The sequence below is a fragment of the Typopeltis vanoorti genome, chromosome 4 (assembly GCF_054136105.1).
Source record: "Typopeltis vanoorti isolate ZY-2024b chromosome 4, IOZ_Tvanoo_1.0, whole genome shotgun sequence".
NCBI classification, from domain to species: domain Eukaryota; kingdom Metazoa; phylum Arthropoda; class Arachnida; order Uropygi; family Thelyphonidae; genus Typopeltis; species Typopeltis vanoorti.
Window position 1 is genome coordinate 93,427,812 of NC_143552.1, and position 22,130 is coordinate 93,449,941.

At 34.9% G+C, this 22,130-nt stretch overlaps 1 protein-coding gene across 1 annotated transcript in view; it reads right to left on the minus strand.

Annotated features, from left to right (window-relative positions):
* The window catches only part of Rok (Rho associated coiled-coil containing protein kinase), a 484,157-nt gene that overhangs the window by 361,734 nt on the left and 100,293 nt on the right, over positions 1-22,130 (minus strand). The window contains exon 7 of the mRNA XM_090392113.1: positions 1,851-1,928. Coding sequence (XP_090248239.1) covers positions 1,851-1,928 — 78 coding nt within the window. The remainder of the gene's footprint in view (positions 1-1,850; positions 1,929-22,130) is intronic.

The window sequence follows — 22,130 nt, forward strand, 5'->3', positions numbered from 1 at the left end:
TTTAACTGAGTCAGAAAGTGAAAGATATATATTTTATTGAGCTCATACTGTGCAATTCCTAGAATGGCCCTTTAATTACTTGAATATATTAAAATGTTAGATAGATAGCAGAAATTAATCATAATTCTATACAGAAAAAGAATGTCAGATTTCTTTAGAGAGATAAAGTGAATTACCTAATATAGAGAATTGTATCTATTGTATATATATATATATATACAGTAAATATTTTAATTTTTTATATATTAGTCTCATTCTTTAGAATTCGCAACATGCTGATTTTGAAGTCAATGTATCATCATGGATACATATCTGAAACATACTAACCAACTAAAATAAAATTATATACAAAACATTATCTTACTCTACAACTGACTTTAATATATAAGTGGGGAATAACACAGTTGGAGCAATCAAGCTTCAAATATAACAAACCCTTACACTGAAATTCAACTGAGCTCTTACTTTATGCAGAGAATGTTATACTCCTAAATAAATCCAGTATAAGTCATCAAAAATCCTTAACTGAACTGAATAACCGGTGTAACATGTCTGGTATAAAACAGGTGATAAAAACAAAACAGGCAAGAACATTGAAAACATCAGTTGCGTTCTCAATGGTGAACCTATAAAACAAGTAAAACATTTCAGCTATTTGGGAGCACATTTTACTGAAAATGTCAAATTAAATAAGAGAATGGGAAAAAAATAAACAGAAGTAGTATGGTGGGAAGTTAAGTGAATAAATCTGTATGGAGTAAAAGAGAAACTGACAAAACACTAAATTAGCAAGATACAAGACATCATTTAAAACCAATTTTAACTTATCAATCTAACAGCTGGATTAGAAATAAAGTTTACACAAACATGAGTTCTAAGAATACTTACAGAAATGAAGAAGGCATCAATGGCAACATTTTAATATCTATTTAAAACTGCAGATGTTAGAAAAGAATTTCACATCAGTAGAATGTGTGCCAAGCTAATCTGAAGTGTATAGTCACAAACAGAATGGGAAAGGAAAGGTTAGCAAATCAGGTGTTTGATACCAGTATGTCCAGAGAAAGATTCAGAGGATGACTAAGATCTAGGTCGATTAATACTGTTAGCAGTGCAAACTGAAGAATGCAGAATTATCACAGTATCTTGTACACCGCATGAGGGTGCATATCAGGAATGCGATCATGTGATTGTTTGACATGATAATGTATCAGTTCACAAGATACTGTCAAGTAAGACATTTCTTGCAGAAAACAGCAATGCTTATTCTAAAAATTGGCTCTAAATGATTTCTGGCTCTTACGAAAATCAGAAAGCATCTTAAAAGGAAAAGGATTGAATTGTAAACATTCTAAGGAAAGTGAACCAAATTTGAAAGGGATTTTAAAAAAAGTTTAACAAATGTTTTGTAACAATGGCAGTAGACACTGTTTTTAAGAGCAATCAATTAGAATGCCTCTGTGAGAGTATGTTTGTTGTGCTCTTTTACTGTGTACACACACACACACACACACACACACACACACACACACACACACACACACACAAGTGTGTGCACATATAAATGACATGATATAAAACGAGTATGGGATGCGAGCCCATATCTCTAAAATAAAATAAAAAAATAAACAAATTAAAACACTTTTTTCTTTTTTTTAAAGAAAATTCCACTTGCCATGCATTTTAAACTTTAAGAACATAATTCTTATGAATGGTAAGTCTCAACTCCAGTTAACTATATAATATTCATTTTTGTTGTTCTGGTAATTCAATTAATAATTTAAGCAATTTAAGCAAACTAAATGACATATATATAAATACATAAATACTACAAAATATGTACCACTTACTTTGACTATCCATTCAGTATTAGCATGAGCCATAATAAAACGTTCTTCCCAAAAAAAAGCTGAATCGGATCTTTTAATCTGGTTTAGAGAAGAAAAAAAATGGACAAAAAATGATATGATCATAATAAAATTTACATGATTACCATGATCTAAATTCATTCTGTTGAAATATATTAATTTAAGCATCATTATCATCATCATCAAAATCCTGACATGTACCCTCAAGGGGTGAACAGGATATGATAGTACTACATGAAAAATTTATGTCATTACTAACTTCCTATCTACAATTTTCCTCCAAATCAGTCTGTTACTTGTCAAGACTCCAACATTATCAGATCTTATATTTCTATCGTCTAACGCACTTTGTACCGTATCAATCCACCTATATCTTGGTCTTCATCTGGGTCGTTTTCCTGCCAACCTGGCAGAGAACACTTGTTTTGCTAATCTTTCCTCGCCCATTCTGTTTACGTGCCCATACCACCTGAGATTAGCTCTGTTAACGTATTCATGGATGCTGACAAAGTCAAGTTCTTTCCTAATATCCTCGATTTTAATATGATACTACCACTGATGCCATCTGTTCATGCCTATAATCTTTCTCAGGACTCTAATATCTGCAGTCTCTAGTCTTTGGTCAAGTGTTTTACTTCTGACCAAGTTCTCAGATCATAAGTTAAAACTGGTTTGAACACTGTCTTGTATACAGCTAATTTAGTGTTCTGACTAATTTCTCTCTTATTCCATATGAATTTATTCAATTGACTTCCTACCATACCAGCTTTGTTAATTCTGTTGTCTATTTCCATATTTAATTTACCATCTTCACTAAAAATAGCGCCTAAGTAGCTGAAATGATTTACTTGTTCCACAGGTTCTCCGTTCACAACGCAGTTGACATTTTCAACGATTCTACCGATTTTCATTGTCTTTGTTTTTTATTACTGACCTTCATACCATATCTATTACAACAGTTATTCAATTTAATCAGGGAATCTTGCAAACTTGTAACGGATTTATTTATAAGTATACCATCGTCCACATAAAGTAAAGAGAAGACATTAACATCTCCAATTCTGATATATCATGCTTAATACCACTTTCCTTCATAATGTGATCCATATAGATAATGAATAACAGAGAGGATAATGTACATCCTTGCCTCACACAAGATTTAACATTAAGCCATCTTCCTGTACTTCCTTCAATCCTAACTGCTGACTTACAACTCAAATAAAGACTAAGTATTGCTTGATATAATGCCCCAATGACACCATATAACTGTACTGTATTAAATAGCTTCTCTCTCGACACCTTGTCATATGCCTTTTCCAGATCGACAAAACTTGAATACAGATCTTTGTTATATTCCATGCTTTCTCAACTATTTGTCGTAAAATCAAGATCTGATCCTGACAGCCTCTATTTGGCCTGAATCCAGCTTGTTCTTCACCAAGCTTTTCTTCCACAATTCTTCTCGACTGTTTCTCAAGTATACTGGCATAAATCTTGCCAGGAACACTCAGTAAGGAAATACTTCTGTAATTCTCACATTCAGTTTTATTTCTTTTTTTATATATGGGTACTAATAGAGCTCTACTCCAATCACCAAGAATTCGTCCCTCTGTCCAGGCCTTCTGAACTATGCAGTGCAGCCACTGTAAGACTTTTATACCACCATACTTCAGCATTTCTGGTCGAATATCGTCTACTCCTGCTGCTTTTCCACATTTCAAGTCTTTGATGGCTTTTTCTACTTCAAGTATGAATATGTATTCCTGACGATTATGCCTGTTGAGTGTTTTTTTTACAACTGTGCTATCACTGCTAATTTCATTTAGCAATTTTTCAAAGTAATTACTCCATACTTCAAGGATATCTTTTTCTCCAGATTTCGTGTAACCTTTATCATCCCTAACTCCTTTTACAGCACTCTTTCCTCCATTTCTGAGCTTCCTCGACAACCTCCAGAATATCTTACCACTTTTTTGATATTTATTTTCCATGTTCTTGCCCAAGTCCTCCCATGACTTTTGTTTAGCTAGTTTTACACAGTGTTTAGCTTTCTTACATTTGTCTCTGTGTTCTCTAAGAGCACAAGCTGACTTATTTGCCAGGAACTTTTGATATGCTTTCTTCTTTTTCTTCGCTGCCTCTTTAACTTCCTGTGTCCACCATAGAGTTCTGATTTTTCTTTTCTTGCAGACAACCTCACCACATGCCTCTCTGGCTGAATCAATCAGAGTTTTCTTCAGGGTTTGCCACTGAATCTCCAAGGTTTGGTTCTTGTTGTCAAACTCTTAATTTTTATTCAATAATCTTTATGTATTTTAGCCTACAGTTCACATCTGAGAGCTGCTCAACTTTTATTCCCTTTAAAACTTTCTTACATGTTCTTCTTTTCAATATGAAATTCGATTTTATCATGCTGAAGACTAAATAGTGATCGCTTCCAATTTCAAATCGTCTGTACGCTCTGGTGTCCTGCACCAGGGAGAAAGCATCACTATCAATAACAACATAGTCAATGAGACTTTTCTTATTCCTTGCCTCTTCTCTCCATGTGAATTTGTGCACATTTTTATGTTGGAACATGGTGTTAGTAATAACCAGTCCATGTCCTGAGCAGAAATCCAACAGATATTTGCCATTATTATTAGCTTTGCTCTTTTCTCCAAATTTTCCCAAAATATTTTTGTATGTCTGACAATCACTTCCTACTCTGCTATTTAGATCTCCAACAAGGACCAACTTTTCATTTTTGATTGAGTCAGTAGCTTTCTCTAGAGCCTCAAAAAATTCCTTCACTTCTACCTTAGTAGAGCCTTCTGTGGGACCATAAGCACAAATAAGTCTCATTGTCCAGTTCCCCCCATTCTGATATTTGCCCACATCACTCTACTTGAGACTGCCTGCCATTCAAGAAGATAAGCCTCATATTTAGTGTTGAATACCATGGCTACTCCTTCTTTTTCTTGACTATCATAGCCTGAATATAACATTTTGTATTTATTGCGCAGAAAGATCTGTTGAGCAGTAGCTGACTTTACGCTGTTCACCCTGGTTCCCTATTGAAAACAACTGGGGGGGGGGGGCTTGTTTAACCGGGTGACTCCCCAGCCAGCATGCAATTTTGTCCTGTTGTACCATCATTTTTTTATTTTGTATTAAGCCAATAAGAATACAATTTGGTTGGCTAAATCCCAAATTGCCAGCCCATCCTCGTTCGTTCAGTATCCAGGTAGATACCCAACAGTGTTCAACACGAGAAAGTGAGGATTGGACATTAGGTCAGAAGCACTGGTCGGTTCTCCACATTCCTTTAAAGGCTATGTGGAGGTCTCCTCTCAGTTATACAGCTTTGTCCCTTACCATACGCAAGCAGTTTCAATTAAATTTTAAAGAAGTGAATTAACAAAATACTACCATTTATGTGACTATTGATTTAAATGTAAATTAGTTGAAATAGATTTGTTTAATCTTCCTTAGGTGTATGGTTGAACATTCTATAATGGTCAGGTAACCTGGCTGCGTAGAAAGTAATTAATACTACAATAGTTGCAAAATCTGTACATCTTTGAATTGCATGCATTCTATGGCTATTTTGTCAATTAGGATGAGAAAGCAAATTTCCCAGAAGGGGGGGGGACCCTTCCACCTATATGTGGAACCAACTGACTCACCATTAGTGAAGCCATTATACAGGTTCTTCACATCATAGATGGAATTCAAACCTAGGCCTTTCCAAACAAAAGGCATAGTCATTAAGGACTTGAGTTATTTCTCCTATAGTATCCAAAGTTATGACTCACATGCAACTCCACAAAAATACAAACATGCACATCATTTATATTTCTAAAAATACAGTTCCCAGTCAAATATAAATGTATAGATTCTTATACTAATAATGCTATTCAAGGAAATTAACATAGACCATATTAACTAAAATAAATTTAATTATTATTTCTAATATATTGTCCAAGTCAAATTGGCATCTTCAGAGGAATATTGCACTAGTAGTAACATGTATAAATAAGCAAGCACTACTTCTCAAATGAAAATGAACAGGAGAAATACAAGGAGGCCTAAAGTCCTAAATTACACCACATATTGGCTTTGGTTGTGTTCTCATCAGTGCTGATTGTCTGCAGAAGAGTTTCCCAAATTCTTCTGCAGACAATCAGAAAATTTGTCTTCTGATTGTCTGCTGAAAGTCAGGTAGTTGGTGAGAGAGAAGAAACAGATTCTAGGAAGATCCTTTCAAATTTAAATCTCGATGGAGTAAGGTGCCCCCAATTCCCCCCCCCCCCCATCGAATGCTGTAGTAGGTATCCAAGGAATGATCCAATAAACCTGAGTAGCCATAATGGTGAAAACTGATGTAGTCACGGTGCTCTGATATACTAGTGTTGGCTGTCCTGCCTGTTTGGCCATAGTAGGAAAGCATGAGGGGCACCTGGTAGACTTCCAGGTAAATTTGAATGTTGCAGATGGTCTTTAGGTGTGTGGATAAGGGATGTTAACTCTTTCTGTGTGGTTTGTAAGTGCTTACAAGATTTACTTTTTTTAGGACCTTGGCCTTTCCAAACAAAAGGCACAGTCATTAATGACTTGAGCTATTTCTCCTATAGTATCCAAAGGTACCATTTCAGAGGTACCACTGTTATATGGAATGGTGATGGATTTATATATCTGACCCACACACACACAAAGTTTGAATTGATTTATTGTAGTCAATATTTGGAGGGAGGGAAGAAGTGGGCATGGGGTATAACCTTCATTATTATTTAAGTTATATACATCTTTATATATAACTGTTGTATCTATGTTATATCATCTATAATCATCACTGTTTTAATTTCCTTAAGCAACATTACGAGTAATAATCAAAGTATAAGCCTAAACATTAGAAGAATAGATTTACATAGTACATGCAATAAATATGGCAAATCCTTGAGTTCCATATTAGTGACTTTGACCATACACAACTATATCATATTTCTGAGGGAATCTTTTTACATATGTGCATTGTTGACCACCTATGTAACAATAATGAGCACTATATAGCTTTGAATAGTTCATTTCAATTAGCGCCTAATACAATCTCAATTAATACCTTATAATGTGAGATATCAATACTAGTTTGATACTTTATATCATTTGAAAGTTTGTTTGTTGTTTTATGTTTTTTTTTTTTTTTAACCAGGGAACTTTACCCAAGTTTCCAATCATTCTTTTTATTTAGCTATCATTTTTTTTTTTGCATATGTATAACGAGGTGACAAGCAGCAAACTATTTACTTTAACAGTCTGCCAAGTGTATAAGATATGGTGCCACATTACTACTTGATTTCATTTTCTATCATTTGCTTATTCCACAGCCTTATTAGTATCTTTCCTAACACCATCCACTCCAAATTTCATTTTTCTTTTCTTACTATAGCTGTTGCTTTTCTAGCCTGTATTTTCTATTCCGTGTGCACATCTGGGTCTAACCTTTAGCTCACCAAAATTGAAGATAGTCACTATCAACCTAAAAAGCAGCAATGCAAAGAAGGTCATGCTAATAGAAGAAACAGAAATACCAAATCAACTTAAATGGTATTACTGATATGCAGCTAACTGAAACAGATCAAGAAACAATGTTGCTATTATCTGGCATCAGCGAAAGCAGGAACAGCTATAGTATTTAACATTAAACACAAAGATAAACTTGTTGATTAGCAGGCAATTTCAAGTAGAGTGATGTGGGCAAATTTCGAATTTCACAATAACAGTTGCATGCCTTTACATACAGAAGGGTCTATTAGGAAAAAGAGAGTTTTTCGAGTCATTAGAAAGGGATAGCTCGCATAAAGAAAAAAGCTTGTTCGTGTTGGACACTTAAACAGCACAGAAGAAAACAAATCCCAGATATATAAAATTATTCTGGGAAAATATGGTTAAAAAAAATTTATAACGGTAGTAACCTGATTGATTTCTGTTCAAGACAGATAAGTCATGATTAACACTGTTCCACAAAAAACATACAAAGAAAAATCTTGTTATTGATTGTGTTATCTTCAGAATATATTCTTATCTCATCTCATCTTCTTTTTATCCCCATCGGACCTCAAATCGTTCACAGGATTAGGTGGTCATCCCTACACCCCCAGTGTATCCTATGTCCTGTAGTGTTGAGTTCTCAAGGCCAGTTTGCCTGCTTTGCAGGATGAAAAACCCTATTGTCCACGCCCAAGACCAGCTAACTTGGCTATGGCTGAAGATTCTTCAGCTCCTCATGTTACCGACAGGAATCAAACCTAGGACACTCCTTCCCCAGGCATATGGTTGCGAAGCGCACAAGGCACTAGGCTAACTGCATGAACCTATATATTCTTATCAAGATACATAAAAATACAGGGAATTTCAAATATGAAGTAATTGCCACTTAGAGATGAACAGGATAAAAAACAGTATCAGACTGAAGAGAAAAATCTGTAAGAAACTTTTAAAAATAATGATGGGAACTGTGAGCTAAAAAAGATACAAACTTTACTGGAAAAAAAGTGAAGCTGTTTGAAAGCAAAAAAATAAAACCAAAGAGTTTAAAAAAAAGCCATGCAAAAAATTGACTGATTCGGCTAGTAATAAGATGTTTTACCTGGCTTTGGACACAAGTGGAAAAATAAACAGGAACTCACGTGATTACTCAGTATTTCTAAGGCATTTTATCGAGTCTAGCATCTTGGCCATCTTATCAAACTATCATCTTATAGTCTCACTCCTATCCTTTGTGAATGGACTGCCAGTTTCTCTCCGGTCATTCAAATGCATATCATGAAGTATTTCCTCTATGAATTTTCCAATGCTAGAGTACCCCAATGTGCTGTCATTTCATCTACACATCAATGATCTTTTCTCATCCAATCCTATTCATAGCTTTGCTGATGACAGTACACTCCATTCCTCCTCTTCTACTATAACCAATGAAGTAGGTTATAATCAACTTATGTGCTGGTTTGAACTCATATTATGCATCAGATGCCACTGACGCGCGCCCCTTTAAGTGAGCCAAACATTTAGCTATCCTTAACCTCACAAGTCATTCTTTCTCTTATATTAAAAATTCCACTCATTTCAAATCTTTAATCCAAAATTTAGTTTAGATAATGATATAAGCTTTGATGTTACCTTTCTTTTTCTTTATCAATATCCCACTTTGACACTCTAAATTTACTAAAAAATGTTTTCCTCCCCTGATATCAATAATCTTTTTAATTTTACTATTCATCTTGGCTACTTCAATTGGAAAGATACCATTTATGAAAAGATTGAGAGTACAGCCATGAGCTTTCATCTCTCCCCCTCCCCCCCCCCCAGCCAATTATTATATGGAGCCTTTTGAAAACATGCTCTTGATACTGCTCTTCCCAAACCTTTTATCTAGCTAAGATACAATGATGATGTGTTCTCTATTTGGCCACATGGCTTAGACACATTAGACCTCTTCCTCCTCCATCTCAACAGACAGCATCCCAAAATCCAGTTCACTGTAGAAAAGTAATAGCCTGCCTTTTCTAGATACTCTAATTACATCTTCCCAATGGCAACATTTCTTTCTCAGTTTACAGAAAACACATCTACACAGGTAGATACACAACCTTTCCATCATCCTCCCTCTGAACAATATAGTGTTATCAAAACCCTTAGCAGAGCCTCCAATCTCTGTTATACCCAGGCTTAACTTACAGCTGAACTCTCCTTTATTAGACAGACTTTCTTGTCCAATGGTTGTGATGCCAAAAAGATCAAAAAATGAATTGATCCTCACATCTCTCTCACAACATGCTGAACACAGTAATGCTATCATTGTTCCTTATATCCAGGACACCTCAGAAAGAAAGAAAGAAAAATAGCCAGAAGTCTACTCAAACATTACAATCTTGCACTGCATTCAGACCTTATATGAAGCTAGCTGTCCTCAATCCACTCTTCCAAGGATCCTCTACCTCCTCTCTCTGTTCCAGGTGTTTACAAAGTTCCTTGTTCTTGCAACTTACCATATTATGGTGAACCTAGGAGATCTGCTAACATCTACCTAGAAGAACATAAAAAAAATACATCTACTGCCATAAGTATGGTCAGTCAGGTCTAGTTGACCATTCCTTGGATACTTTGTACAGAATCAAATTGAAGAAAACTACTATGCACTACCACAACAAATACAAATTTGAAACATTTTTTTTTTTAGAAAATAAGCAGCAGATTTAAAAAAAACCAATCTAATCTTAATAAATACGGATGTATTAAACTTCCCAAGATTTGGGAAACTTTAATTCTTAGGCCTCCAATCCAACACAGCTAAATCCAGCCAACAGAGAGCACCCTCCTCCCCCATAGGACTTCAAGCTTTCAGCCTAATCTTTTCAACTTATACAATTTTGTGCATTTTTGCAATTTTAATATTGTTTCCCTGACAATGTCTCAGTGACTAAGACAAAATACAGGATAGATTAAACATGTCGTTTAATTATTTATATGTGCTGTATTTATTTCATTAAACTTTATAACTGAGAGTTTTTGCTCTCTTAGGTTTCTTCCGAACTTTTGCTCCCGGTGAGGGTGAGGGCTTAGATTTCGGGGGTTTACCTGAGAGAGCTTTTTTGAGTCTCCGGGGAAGGTGCTTTTCAGCATGGTCCATGTGGGGGCTTTGTCAGTGGGTGCTTTTCCCTGGAATATGAGCGGTTCTGCTCAGTGGTGGGGGTGAGCCTGTCATTGAGTGGAACCAATGCCGAGTTGAACGAGCTTTACGGTCACTCGTGGGGAGTGGTCAGGGGATCACTTTTTTTTTTTTTTTTTTTTGCTGGTCTGGCTGGCTGTGTGGTTAGTGTATCTGCTCTCCAGCTAAAAGGCTGCAAGTTCAAATGCCGCTGTGGGAATGGATGTTTATGATTGTCTGTGGAAAAACTAGTGGTGGTGGTCGGCAGTAGATGCCATTGGTGTAGTTGCAGTCAGTTGGTGGATTGAGTGGTGGAGACAGAGTTGTAGAGCAGGTGCCCTCCCTCAATGAGTCTTTGGATTTCCTGACGGTGTCAAATAACAATAATGAATTGGATTATAGAACCTTTATTCCTCTTGCAATTCTCCAGTGTAATGAAATTCTATTCAATTTTAATGCTACCAAAACACAATCCTACCTTATGTCCAGGAAGAAAAAACATGCCTCATTCTCCCTCAATTCTGATAACATTCTACTCGCTATTCAAGATCAGTTCTCTTCTGGAGGATGACTTTCACATTTAGTCTATCCTAGCATAAAGACAAATTCATAGCCTCCAAAAAACCTGGCATTCTAAATATTACTTATCTTCTGTTCAACTCTTAATACCTCAATCCCAAATCTGTCCAACTTAAGAACCAGTACTGAACTTCATATATCGTTGTAGCACAACATACATCACTGTAATTATTCAATTTTTTTTTTTCCCCTACCATACTGTACATCCACTACCATTACTGGAAGACTATTCTTTGGACATCCCTTCACACAGGACTAGATGAAGAAAAACCAATGTGTTATATAGAAGTAATTTACAAGTCAGAGCATGTTTCGAGTCAGCAATGGTTATGGAACATTCTCCTAACCTTAAGTACGGCTGAATTACATTCTCCTAATCTTAAGTACGGCTGAATTAAGTACTAGATCGATATAATAAGGGTGACTGAAACAAAAGAGACAAAAACTGGTGAGATCTTTCTGAGCAATAAATACAAAATGTTATATTCAGGCAATGACAATCAAGGAAAAGAAAGACTAGCCACAGTATTCAACACTAAATACGAGGCTAATCTTCTTGAATAGCAAGCAGTCTCGAGTAGAGACTGCATGCCATTCTCTACTGATATGGGCAAATATCACAATGGGGAACTGGACAACAAGATTTATTTGTGCCTATGGTTCCTGCAGAAGGCTCTACTAAGGTAGAAGTGGAAGAATTTTTTGAGGCTCTAGAGAAAGCTACTGCAATGAAAAAGGAAAAGTTGGTCCTTGTTGGGGAACTAAATAGCAGAGTAGGAAGTGATTGTCAGACATACAAAAATATTTTGGGAAAATTTGGAGAAAAGAACAAAGCTATAATAATGGCAAATACCTGTTGGATTTCTGCTCAGGACATGGACTGGTTATTACTAACACCATCTTCCGACATAAAAATGTGCACAAATAATAAGAAAAGTCTTATTGACTATGTTATTATTGATAGTGATGTTTTCTCCCTGGTGCAGGACACCAGAGTGTACAGAGGATTTGAAATTGGAAGTGATCACTATTTAGTCTTAAGCAGGATAAAAGTGAATTTTATATTGAAAAGAACATGTAAGAAAGTTTTAAAGCGAATAAAAGTTGAGCAGCTCTTAGATGGGAGCTGTAGACTAAAATACACAAAGATTATTGAAAAAAAAATGAAAGAGTTTCAGAACAGGAACCAAACCTTGGGGATTCAGTTGCAAACCTTGAAGAAAACCCTCATTGATTCAGTCAGAGAGGCACTGGTGAGGTTGTGTGCAAGGATAGAAAAATCAGATAACCATGGTGGACACAAGAAGTTCCTGGCAAAGCCAGCTTGTGCTCTTAGAGAATACAGAGACAAATGTAAGAAAGCTAAACACTGTGTAAAACTAGCTAAACAAATGTCATTTTAGGATTTTGGTAAGAACATAGAAAATAAATATCAAGAAGATTGCAAGATATTCTGAAGGTTTGTTGAAGAAGCTCAGAAATGGAGGAAAGAGTGTTGTAAAAGGAATAAGAGATGATAAAGGTGACATGAAAACAGGAGAAAAAGATTTCCTTGAAGTATGGAGTAATTACTTCGAAAAATTGCTAAATGAAACAAGCAGTGATAGCACAGTGGCAAAAAAACACTCAACAGTCTTACAGTCAGGAATACATATCCATACTTGAAGTAGAAAAAGCCACCAAAAGCTTGAAATGTGGAAAGGCAACAGGGGTAGATGATATTCAAGCAGAAATGCTTAATTATGGTGGTATAAAAGTCTTACAGTGGCTGCACTGCATAGTTCAGAAGGCGTGGACAGAGAGAGATGAATTCCCAATGATTGGAGTAGAGCTCTCATAGTACCCATATATAAAAAGGGAAATAAAGCTGAATGTGAGAATTACAGAGGTATTTACTGGGTGTCCCTACTGAGTGTTCCTGGTAAGATTTATGCTAGTATACGTGAGAAACGGTTGAGAAGAATTGTGGAAGAAAAGCTTGGTGAAGAACAAGCTAGATTCAGGCCAAATAGAGGCTGTCAGGATCAGATTTTCACTTTACGACAAATAGTTGAGAAATCATGGGAATATAACAAAGATCTGTATTTTAAGTTTTGTCAATCTGGAAAAGGCATATGACAAGGTGCCAAGAGAGAAGCTATTCAATATGCCACAATTATATGGTGTCAATGGGGAATTTTATCAAGCAATACTTAGTCTTTATTTGAGTTGTAAATCAGCAGTTCGGATTCAAGGAAGTACAGGAAGATTGTTTAAAGTTAAATCTGATGTGAGACAAGGTTGTACATTAACCCCTCTTTTATTCATTATTTATATGGATCACATTATGAAGGAAAGTGGTATTAAATCTGATATCAAAATTGAAGATGGTAATGTCAGCTCTTTACTTTATGCAGACGATGTTATACTTCTAAATAAATCTGCAAGATTCCCTGACTAAATTGAATAACTCTTGTAATATATATGGTATGAAGGTCAGCAATAAAAAGACAAAGACAATGAAAATAGGCAGAATTGTTGAAAATGTCAACTGCATTGTGGACGGAGAACTTGTGGAACAAGTAACACATTTCAGCTACTTAGGCACGATTTTTAGTGAAGATGGTAAATTAAATATGGAAATAGACAACAGAATTAACAAAGCTGGTATGGTAGGAAGTCAATTGAATAAATTCATATGGAATAAGAGAGAAATTAGTCAGAACACTAAATTAGCTGTATACAAGACAGTATTCAAACCAGTTTTAACTTATGGATCTGTGAGCTGGGTCAGAAGTAAAACACTTGACCAAAGACTAGAGACCACAGATATGAGAGTCCTGAGAAAGATTAAAGGCATGAACAGATGGTATCAATGGCAACATCATATTAAAAAAACGAGGATATTAGGAAAGAACGTGACATTGTCAGTATCCAGGAATGCGTTAGCAGAGTTAATCTCAGGTGGTATGGTCACTTAAACAGAGGCGATGAAAGATTAGCAAAACAAGTTTTCTCTGCCAGGGTGGGAGGAAAACGTCACAGAGGAAGACCAAGATATAGGTGGATTGATACAGTACAAAGTGCCTTAGACGATAGAAATATAAGATCTGATAATGTTGGAGTCTTGACAAGTAACAGACTGATTTGGAGGAAAATTGTAGATAGGGGGTTAGTAATGATGTAAATTTTTAATGTAGTACTATCATATCCTGTCACCCATTGAGGGTACATGGCAGGAATGTGATGATGATGATTTTTGAGGAGAGCATACAAATAGTATATATTTCCATGGCAGTGGGACTGACTTGTATGTGAGGAATCATTTGCTCATGGATTTCAGCTAATCATTTGCTAAATACAAAGAAGGCCAAACTCAACAGTTTATAGCTAAGGAATTGAAATGTTCTCAAGCAGGCATGAGTAGAGCACTGAGACAGTACAGGTAATCCTCGACTTATGATGGGGTTCCATTCCAACGTCTCCGTCGTAAGTCAATTCTGACGAAAGTCGAGGACTTTTATTTCTTGATTTGTTTGATTTCTGATATAATATTTTCATAAATTAGGTTTCTCTTTAACTTAAAACTGTTAAAAATGTATAAACTTACATAAACATTTATAAATTATTTATTAGCACATATAAATACATAAATACAAAATAAGAAAGAAAAATTTAAGAAAAAAATACATAAACATATCAAAAATGGTGCACTTTAAATGTGAAATTCCTATAAATATTAATTTAACATAAACAAAAAAAACTTATTAATGTTCTTTAATGTCTTTAATTAAACAGGTGAGTAACTGTCACTCATTTGAACGATATGGTTATTTCTCGCGACCGGGTGTAGCTTTTTTTTTTTAAATCAGAAAATTGGTTAATGTTGTCTGTTGGGTTTTTTCTTTTTTTCTTCATATATTTCGTAATAACATCTGACTGCTTCTCGAATTTGTTTTTCGACTTTGGCAAAGCAATCAGTTTCTTGATCCATATTTTCAAGTTGCTGAAGTCCTTGATTTAGTTTAGAAAGTACTTCAGTTAATCCTTTTACAGTAATTTTTTTTTAACAATTTCTCTTTTTCATCTTCCTCATTATTCTTATCTTCTTCTACAACTCTTTCGTTTTGGAAAATTAAGCCCTGATCAGTTAGTTCACTTTCTTCGGCTAATCTGCTAATTCTTCTATATTGATAATATTGATTTCTAGATCCAGTTTTCTTGCAATTTAAACGATTTCTTTACCAATTTGTTCTAACATACTATGTTCATTGTACTTTTCGAGTGTCTCCAGCAGTAGTAACTTCTTCAAAATTCCTGGCATACATTGTTCCGATACTTCCTTCAGTTTCAAAATTGGAACTAGCAGCTTCTCCCATTATTCGCATGTTACGTAAGTTAAATTGGCTTTTGAATCGATAAAACCAATCTTTACTAGCGTTAAATGTATGCTTGCCATGTTTATCTTCTTGTTTCCTTAAATTGTCAAATAGGCTGCATGCTGTTTTTTGAATCGTAAACAAACTGAGAGGAATATTCTTGTTGATTTGATCATCTATCCATATCATTTAAAGTTTCTCCATTTCATGAATTGGCCCTTCTCTTTTTTTCATTAAAATTATACATTTCATATTAACTGTCCCTTTAGCTGCCTCCAGTATTCTTGATTTATCTTTTATAATTGTTTTAACAGTTGAATGTGATAGTTTGTCTTCTCATGCTATTTCACCAACTTTCTTTCCTTTGTCATATGCTTTAATGAACTTCATTTTAACATCTAAACTTAAAGCTTTCTTCGCATTCTTTTTTATGTTGGAATTTTCATCAGTAGTATTACTACTCTTACTGGACATGATAGGGTTACGACGAGATACAAAAATCACAACGAGAGAAACGAACACTTTGACTGCTGATTAGCAACTAACGTCCCAAAGGCTGTGATAAGTTAGAAATGGGTGAATCATAGCAGCGGCTATTGTGAATTGGTGATAGGCTTTGCTTGTCGATAATGGCGACGCTGTGATGCATATACAAAAGCAATGTGATATATGTACATATATGCTGGCAGCAAAGTTAAATTAGAAAATTTTTAACGATCATTTTTGGCTGACGTAAGTACAAATCATTGTAAGTCGAGGACTATCTGTATTCTAATAACCAGAGTTTTCAAAATAATCACTGCATAGCGGTTGAAAGGCAATAACTACATTAAAAGATGAGAGGAAACTGAAGAATATCATGAAGAAAAACAGATTCCAAAGTGTAAGGTATTTTTCACAGGAGATGGAAAGAACTAAGTATGAATGTGTCTAAATCTGTGATGCTGAGATGACTTCACAAGTTGGGTTTTAAATCATGTGAGCCTAAGATGAAGCTGCTTATGACTTCTAAGCAAAATGTAGATAGAGTGCAATGGTGTAAACAAGGACACATGTGGGGTCAAGAAGACTGGAAAAAGGTACTTTTTAGCAATGAAAGTATGTTGTGTGTGCCCCATGGTCATTAAGGGGATATGTGTTTGGTGTCTTAAGCAAGAAAACCATTTGATAAAGAAAGAATGAAACATTTGGTGAAATTTGCAACCTCTGTCATGGTATAGACTTGTATGGCCACAGAGGGTCCAGGTAGTCTGTGTATTATGTACGAAAGATTCAATACCAAGAAATTGTTGAGCACTTTATGTTATCAGCATCGGGAGAGTTATATGATGGTGATTTCCTTTTTCAGTAAGATTCAGCTTCCTGTTACACTTCCAAGATGGTTCAAGAAAGGCAAATCAATAAAGTTCCTTGGCTGGCAAACTCACTAGATTTAAACCCCATTGAGAATTTGTGAGGAATTATGACTTCAAACATCTTTAAGAAGTTGCCCATAAGACAAAAATGAACTTGTTTCTAGTCTGCAGACTATATGGGCATGTTTTGATTTAAAAAAAAGGACTGTGAACCACATCATCATCATCAAATTCCTGATATATACCCTCAAGGGGTGCACAGGATATGATAGTACTACATGAAAAATTTACATCATTACTAACTTCCTATCTACAATTTTCCTCCAAATCATTCTGTTACCTGTCAAAACTCCAATGTGAACCACTAGCTAGTAAATAATATGCCCAACCCTTTACGAATGGTAATAAAAGGCTAAGGGTGATGCAACAAAATATTAATTATCATATTGTTTCCCTTTGACTAATTTCTGCATATTTATTTTCACGTTATTCTAATATTTTGAACCAAGCTAAAAAAATTTTCTAATTTTATGGCAGGAATTTGATGATGATGATGATGATAAAAAAAATTAGGAATTGGAAAAAGTACTATCTCCCATAGGAGATGATTTTCAGTTTGGACAACATAACAATGTTTCTCTAGTTTGTTTCTTTGTAAAAATGTTTCCATAAGACATCTTCTCATATGTAAAATTTTTGTGCTTTTTTTCACAGTACTATGAGTTTCGTAGACATATAATGTTCAGCAAGTCCAGATTGTTCATTTATGATGTAATATAAGATGTTCCTCATGATGGACAAAGGTAATTCTTCCAGACCATCCAAAATAAGACATCTGGAAAATAAGGAGAATGCATGTCTTCTGATGAAAAAAAGGTGAGTATTTCTCTCACAGAATGAAATGCCCCATAAATGTCAAGTGGTTTTAGAATTCTTGCAATGCATTCAAGATATTCCTTTAACATAAAGACATTGGAATATGAATAATTTTTTTTTTCTTGAGCAGAAGAGGCAGGAATACTTTAGCGGTTGAATGCACTGTTAATAAAGGCCTCATTGCAACTACTGTCAAGAAATTTGATGTAATGCAACTCTTACTATAATAAATCATTTGTCAAACACAAAGAATAGACATTATGTATAAAGGTCTTAATAGTCCCAATCCACAAACCTGATACTGGTTTGTGGTTTACTTTAAGACTTGTTGTTGATTGTATTGGTTATTCACTTATAAATTAAGTTTTCAAAGTAGTTTGTACCTTAACAGAGAGGTCTGTCTTTCATATTAAGAACACTTTAGACTTCAAAAACAAAATTTGCAATCTACAATTGAGCATATTTTTAAGTTGGATATTAATCTCTCTCTCCACAAACATTCCTTTATTAGCTCCCAGGGAATTATATAAGCAAGATCTTTCCTTCTGATATCATTCAACTTTTTTGAATTTGTAATTCATTCTGGATGTTTTACTGTTCAATTGTACTAACAAACTGAAGGTACAGCAATGGGAAGTTCTCTTTTTGCTAACTATTTTATCAAACACTTCAAACATCTCCTAAGTGATTTCTCCACTATCTACACTTTGGTATGCAAGTATGTCAACATCTTTTTGATTTGAAATGGTTCTGAAAAATTTCATATCCAAGATAAATGTGGCCCAAAATACAGTTCACTTTTTTTCTTTTTTTTTTGGCAGGAGGGGGGGGGGGGGGAGTATCATTTTTGGATCTACTGATTCTTCAACTGGATGGTAGCCTTCACTTCTTACTATTTTGAAAGGAAAAAGAAATCTCACACAGGCCACTGTATCGATGAAAGGTTACATCCTAATCCTAGTCAAAAACATTGGGAAGACTTCAATACATCCTGCCCACGATCTATGTTCACCAGATGATTTATTACATGAAGAGTTACACTGTATCAAATTAAATTTCTTGACAAAGGGTTTCAATGAAGCCGTTGTTAACCAAGCATTCAATCCCTGTTATGGATATCTGAATATATAGTGAGAAACCTCTGAACATTTATGTGGCATTTCATCCTAAAATCAGAAAAAATCACCTTTCTTTCTTCACCAAAAGAAAATTTTCCACTTGCTCTTGTGGTCTATCTTATTTTGAACAATCTGGAAAATCTGCATTTGTCTATCATGGGTATCTAGTATCATGAACCTGAACAATCTAGCCTTGCTGAAATGGCCATCTCTACTACACAAAAAAAAAAAAAGTGTGTATATATATATATATATATAAGCTGGAGGTTCTGTGTAGTAGTGGAGACAGAAAGTTGTACAGTAGGCGTCCTCCCGTGAAGAGTCTTCTGACTCCTTGAAGGTGTCACGAATAATAATAATAATAATATATATATATATATTTTTTTTTAAACTGAAGATGGCTTTGATATGTGAATAAAAATTTTATGATAAAAATACTTTAACATAAATCTATCTGTTCTAATTTCCATAATTATGTCAACTTGCATTCCTATCTTGTCATATTATAATCTTATCATAGCATTGTAATATCTTCTGCTCGCTGTGCTTTTGTAGATGTAAATTATTTTTTCTGCCTATATATGTAATATCTATATATCTTTACTCTTCTCTTTATTCTATTTCTAATTCTTTATAACTTTAATGCGCTTTTTCTCTCTTATCCTTTCTCATTTACTCTACTGTGTACTATGATTATCCACCTTCCGTATTTACTAGTCAAATGCCTATGAATACTGGAAATTTATTTTGTCAGACTGCATCACCAATATATCATTTCATTGGCATAAGACTAAATAAAACTTCCAGTAGATTTCCCTCTCTCTCTCTCTCACAAGCGAAGTTTCTTTTATCAATGTTTACTTTAACAGTTGTGGTTCATAAGTAACTGAACTGCATTGCCTTAAATTATTTCCCGCTCACAAGTTCGATTTATTTAAGAACAGTGCAGTTGTAAAATAAAAGATCAGGCAGTACTCTTTTAACATAATTAAAACACATTTATTTACAAATTGCACATCAATTAAACAATAGGGAGATTGCTTTCTCTATCCATTTATAAAATCTTTAGCATAAATTATAACCTCTTTACTTTAACACTAATTAACTTCTTTAACTCACAATCTTATTTACTCTCCGATTACAAATTCAACTTATTAAACTTCTAGTTTACTTGCAAAGAGGTTAGCTAACTCTGTTAAGTTATCTTTACAATTTTTTATATAAACTTCCAATATGCCAATCAATTCTCTTAATGACACTTCTTACTACTATTGAATAATTTCTTAAAAGTCTTTCTATAACCTACTATGAGAGGGAATATACAAAAGGTTTGAACTTACAAAAAAACTCTGCATTGCACATTCAGTCAAAAGTCTTTCACTACAGTCTTATGGCATTTCTTTCATCTCAGATCTTGAACTTCCTCAGGAATGTCTGGCTTCAGTAATATCTCATCGGGAAAATAGTGGGCTGCGACCGGCAAAAAGGTTGTTCTCCCACGGCAAAAAAGAAAAACTTCTGAGCAAAGCTGCCTTGGGTAATTTACGTCACCTTTTCTCCTCTGTTTCGGCTCACTGAAAATGCCTGGATGACTGCCGTCCCCAATAGCCCGAACTGCCGCCTCCAAGAAACTGAAACTGTTGTCCCCAATAGCTCGAATTGCCGCCTTCAAGAAACTGAAACTGCCATCTCCAATAGCTTGAACTGCCGCTTCCAAGAAACTGAAACTGCCACCAACTCTCAACCAGGATCCCTCGCTCTGGCATCTGGAAGCCTTTTCTTCTTTGGCAATGTCTGGAAGCCCCCTCTCTCTGGCGACTAGAACCGGGAAGCCCCTTATGCTTGGATCAGTCCCTTTTTATTCTAGATCTCGGAACTTTACACTAAGGGTAGTAAATCCCGAAGAATTCGGCATGACGTTCTCATCTTCTTTTAAGTTTGACCCGATCTTTGTTCTTCTCCGTGCATTCTTTTGATCGTATTTTGCCAGCGCGGAAACTTGTCTCTAAAACTAGCAGACCTCTTTGATACTTTGCTTGTCCTTTCGGGCCTGCGGAAACTTCACTAAACCTAGCGGCACTCTTGAAAACTAACTTTAAAGGTGTTAGCACAGAGCATGTAAGCCTTTCCCAAACACAAAAACTAATAAAAAAACTTCCTGCGCTCTTACACATAATTATATACAAACAAAGTTCTAATGGCAAAGCATTGCCTTTGTTTTCGACGTTAAAACAGTAAATACATTCACTTCCCACAGGGTTAACAACATTAATATTTTGCAAAATATACATAGAAACAAACAAGGTTATTTACAGTTCTTGTGGGACTTGAGCTATGTAAAAAATCGATGTAATGTGCTTTGGAATTTTTTAAGCTACATCGAGTTTTTACAGCATCATACCTAAAAAAAGTATCATACCTATGAAGCTTGGGTTGGGACTTTTTCAGTAAGTAAATTTGTTATAGTGATGTTTGCTACAGTGATAGTCAACTGTATTATATGTAAATTATGCTATGTAGAGAGAAATAATTTTAACTTATTAATTTGAAAGTTGGATTAACATAAAACAGTTAACTAGCAAATAAAATCACTCACACACTAGTTATGGAGAAAAATTAGGAGGGGAGTGATAAGATGGATCAAAGGAAAAATCATATTAAAAAATTATAGTATTATAAGGAAACCTGACATCATTCAAGAATGTGAGTGGAGCTAAAGTAATGCGGTACACAGTCACTTAAACAGAACAAGAGAGGAAAGATTAGTGAAACAAATGTTTGATACTAAGATGACAAAATCCAAAGATGATAAGATCTAGACCACACAAATAATAGATTAATTTGGAAGAAAATATCGATAGAAAGCTAGTAATAATGTAAACTTATTATGTAGTATTATCATAGTATCCTGTACATCTTTAGAGAATGTATCAGGAACTGATAATGTGCTACATCACGTCATCACACTTCTGTCTTATATTTCCTCCACAGCAACTTCATTTCCCATACTGCTTGCCCAATTTTGCTATTCATCCATTTTATTCCGATCTTATTCATATTAGACAAGAAATTATATTCCTGTTTTAATCCTTACCAAGTTTAAGCAAAGTCTGCACGAGTTTCTACTTGTATATAGAGGCTGTTGATTTCACATTAATTGCCTTATTATGCCATACTGCAAAGCACATTTCCTTTCAGATGCATATATTGCTAGGTATTATGGGATGGTAATGGCCAAGACCAGTTTGACCTTTGAGATCTCATCATTGGGGCCAAATGCAGAAAGAAAC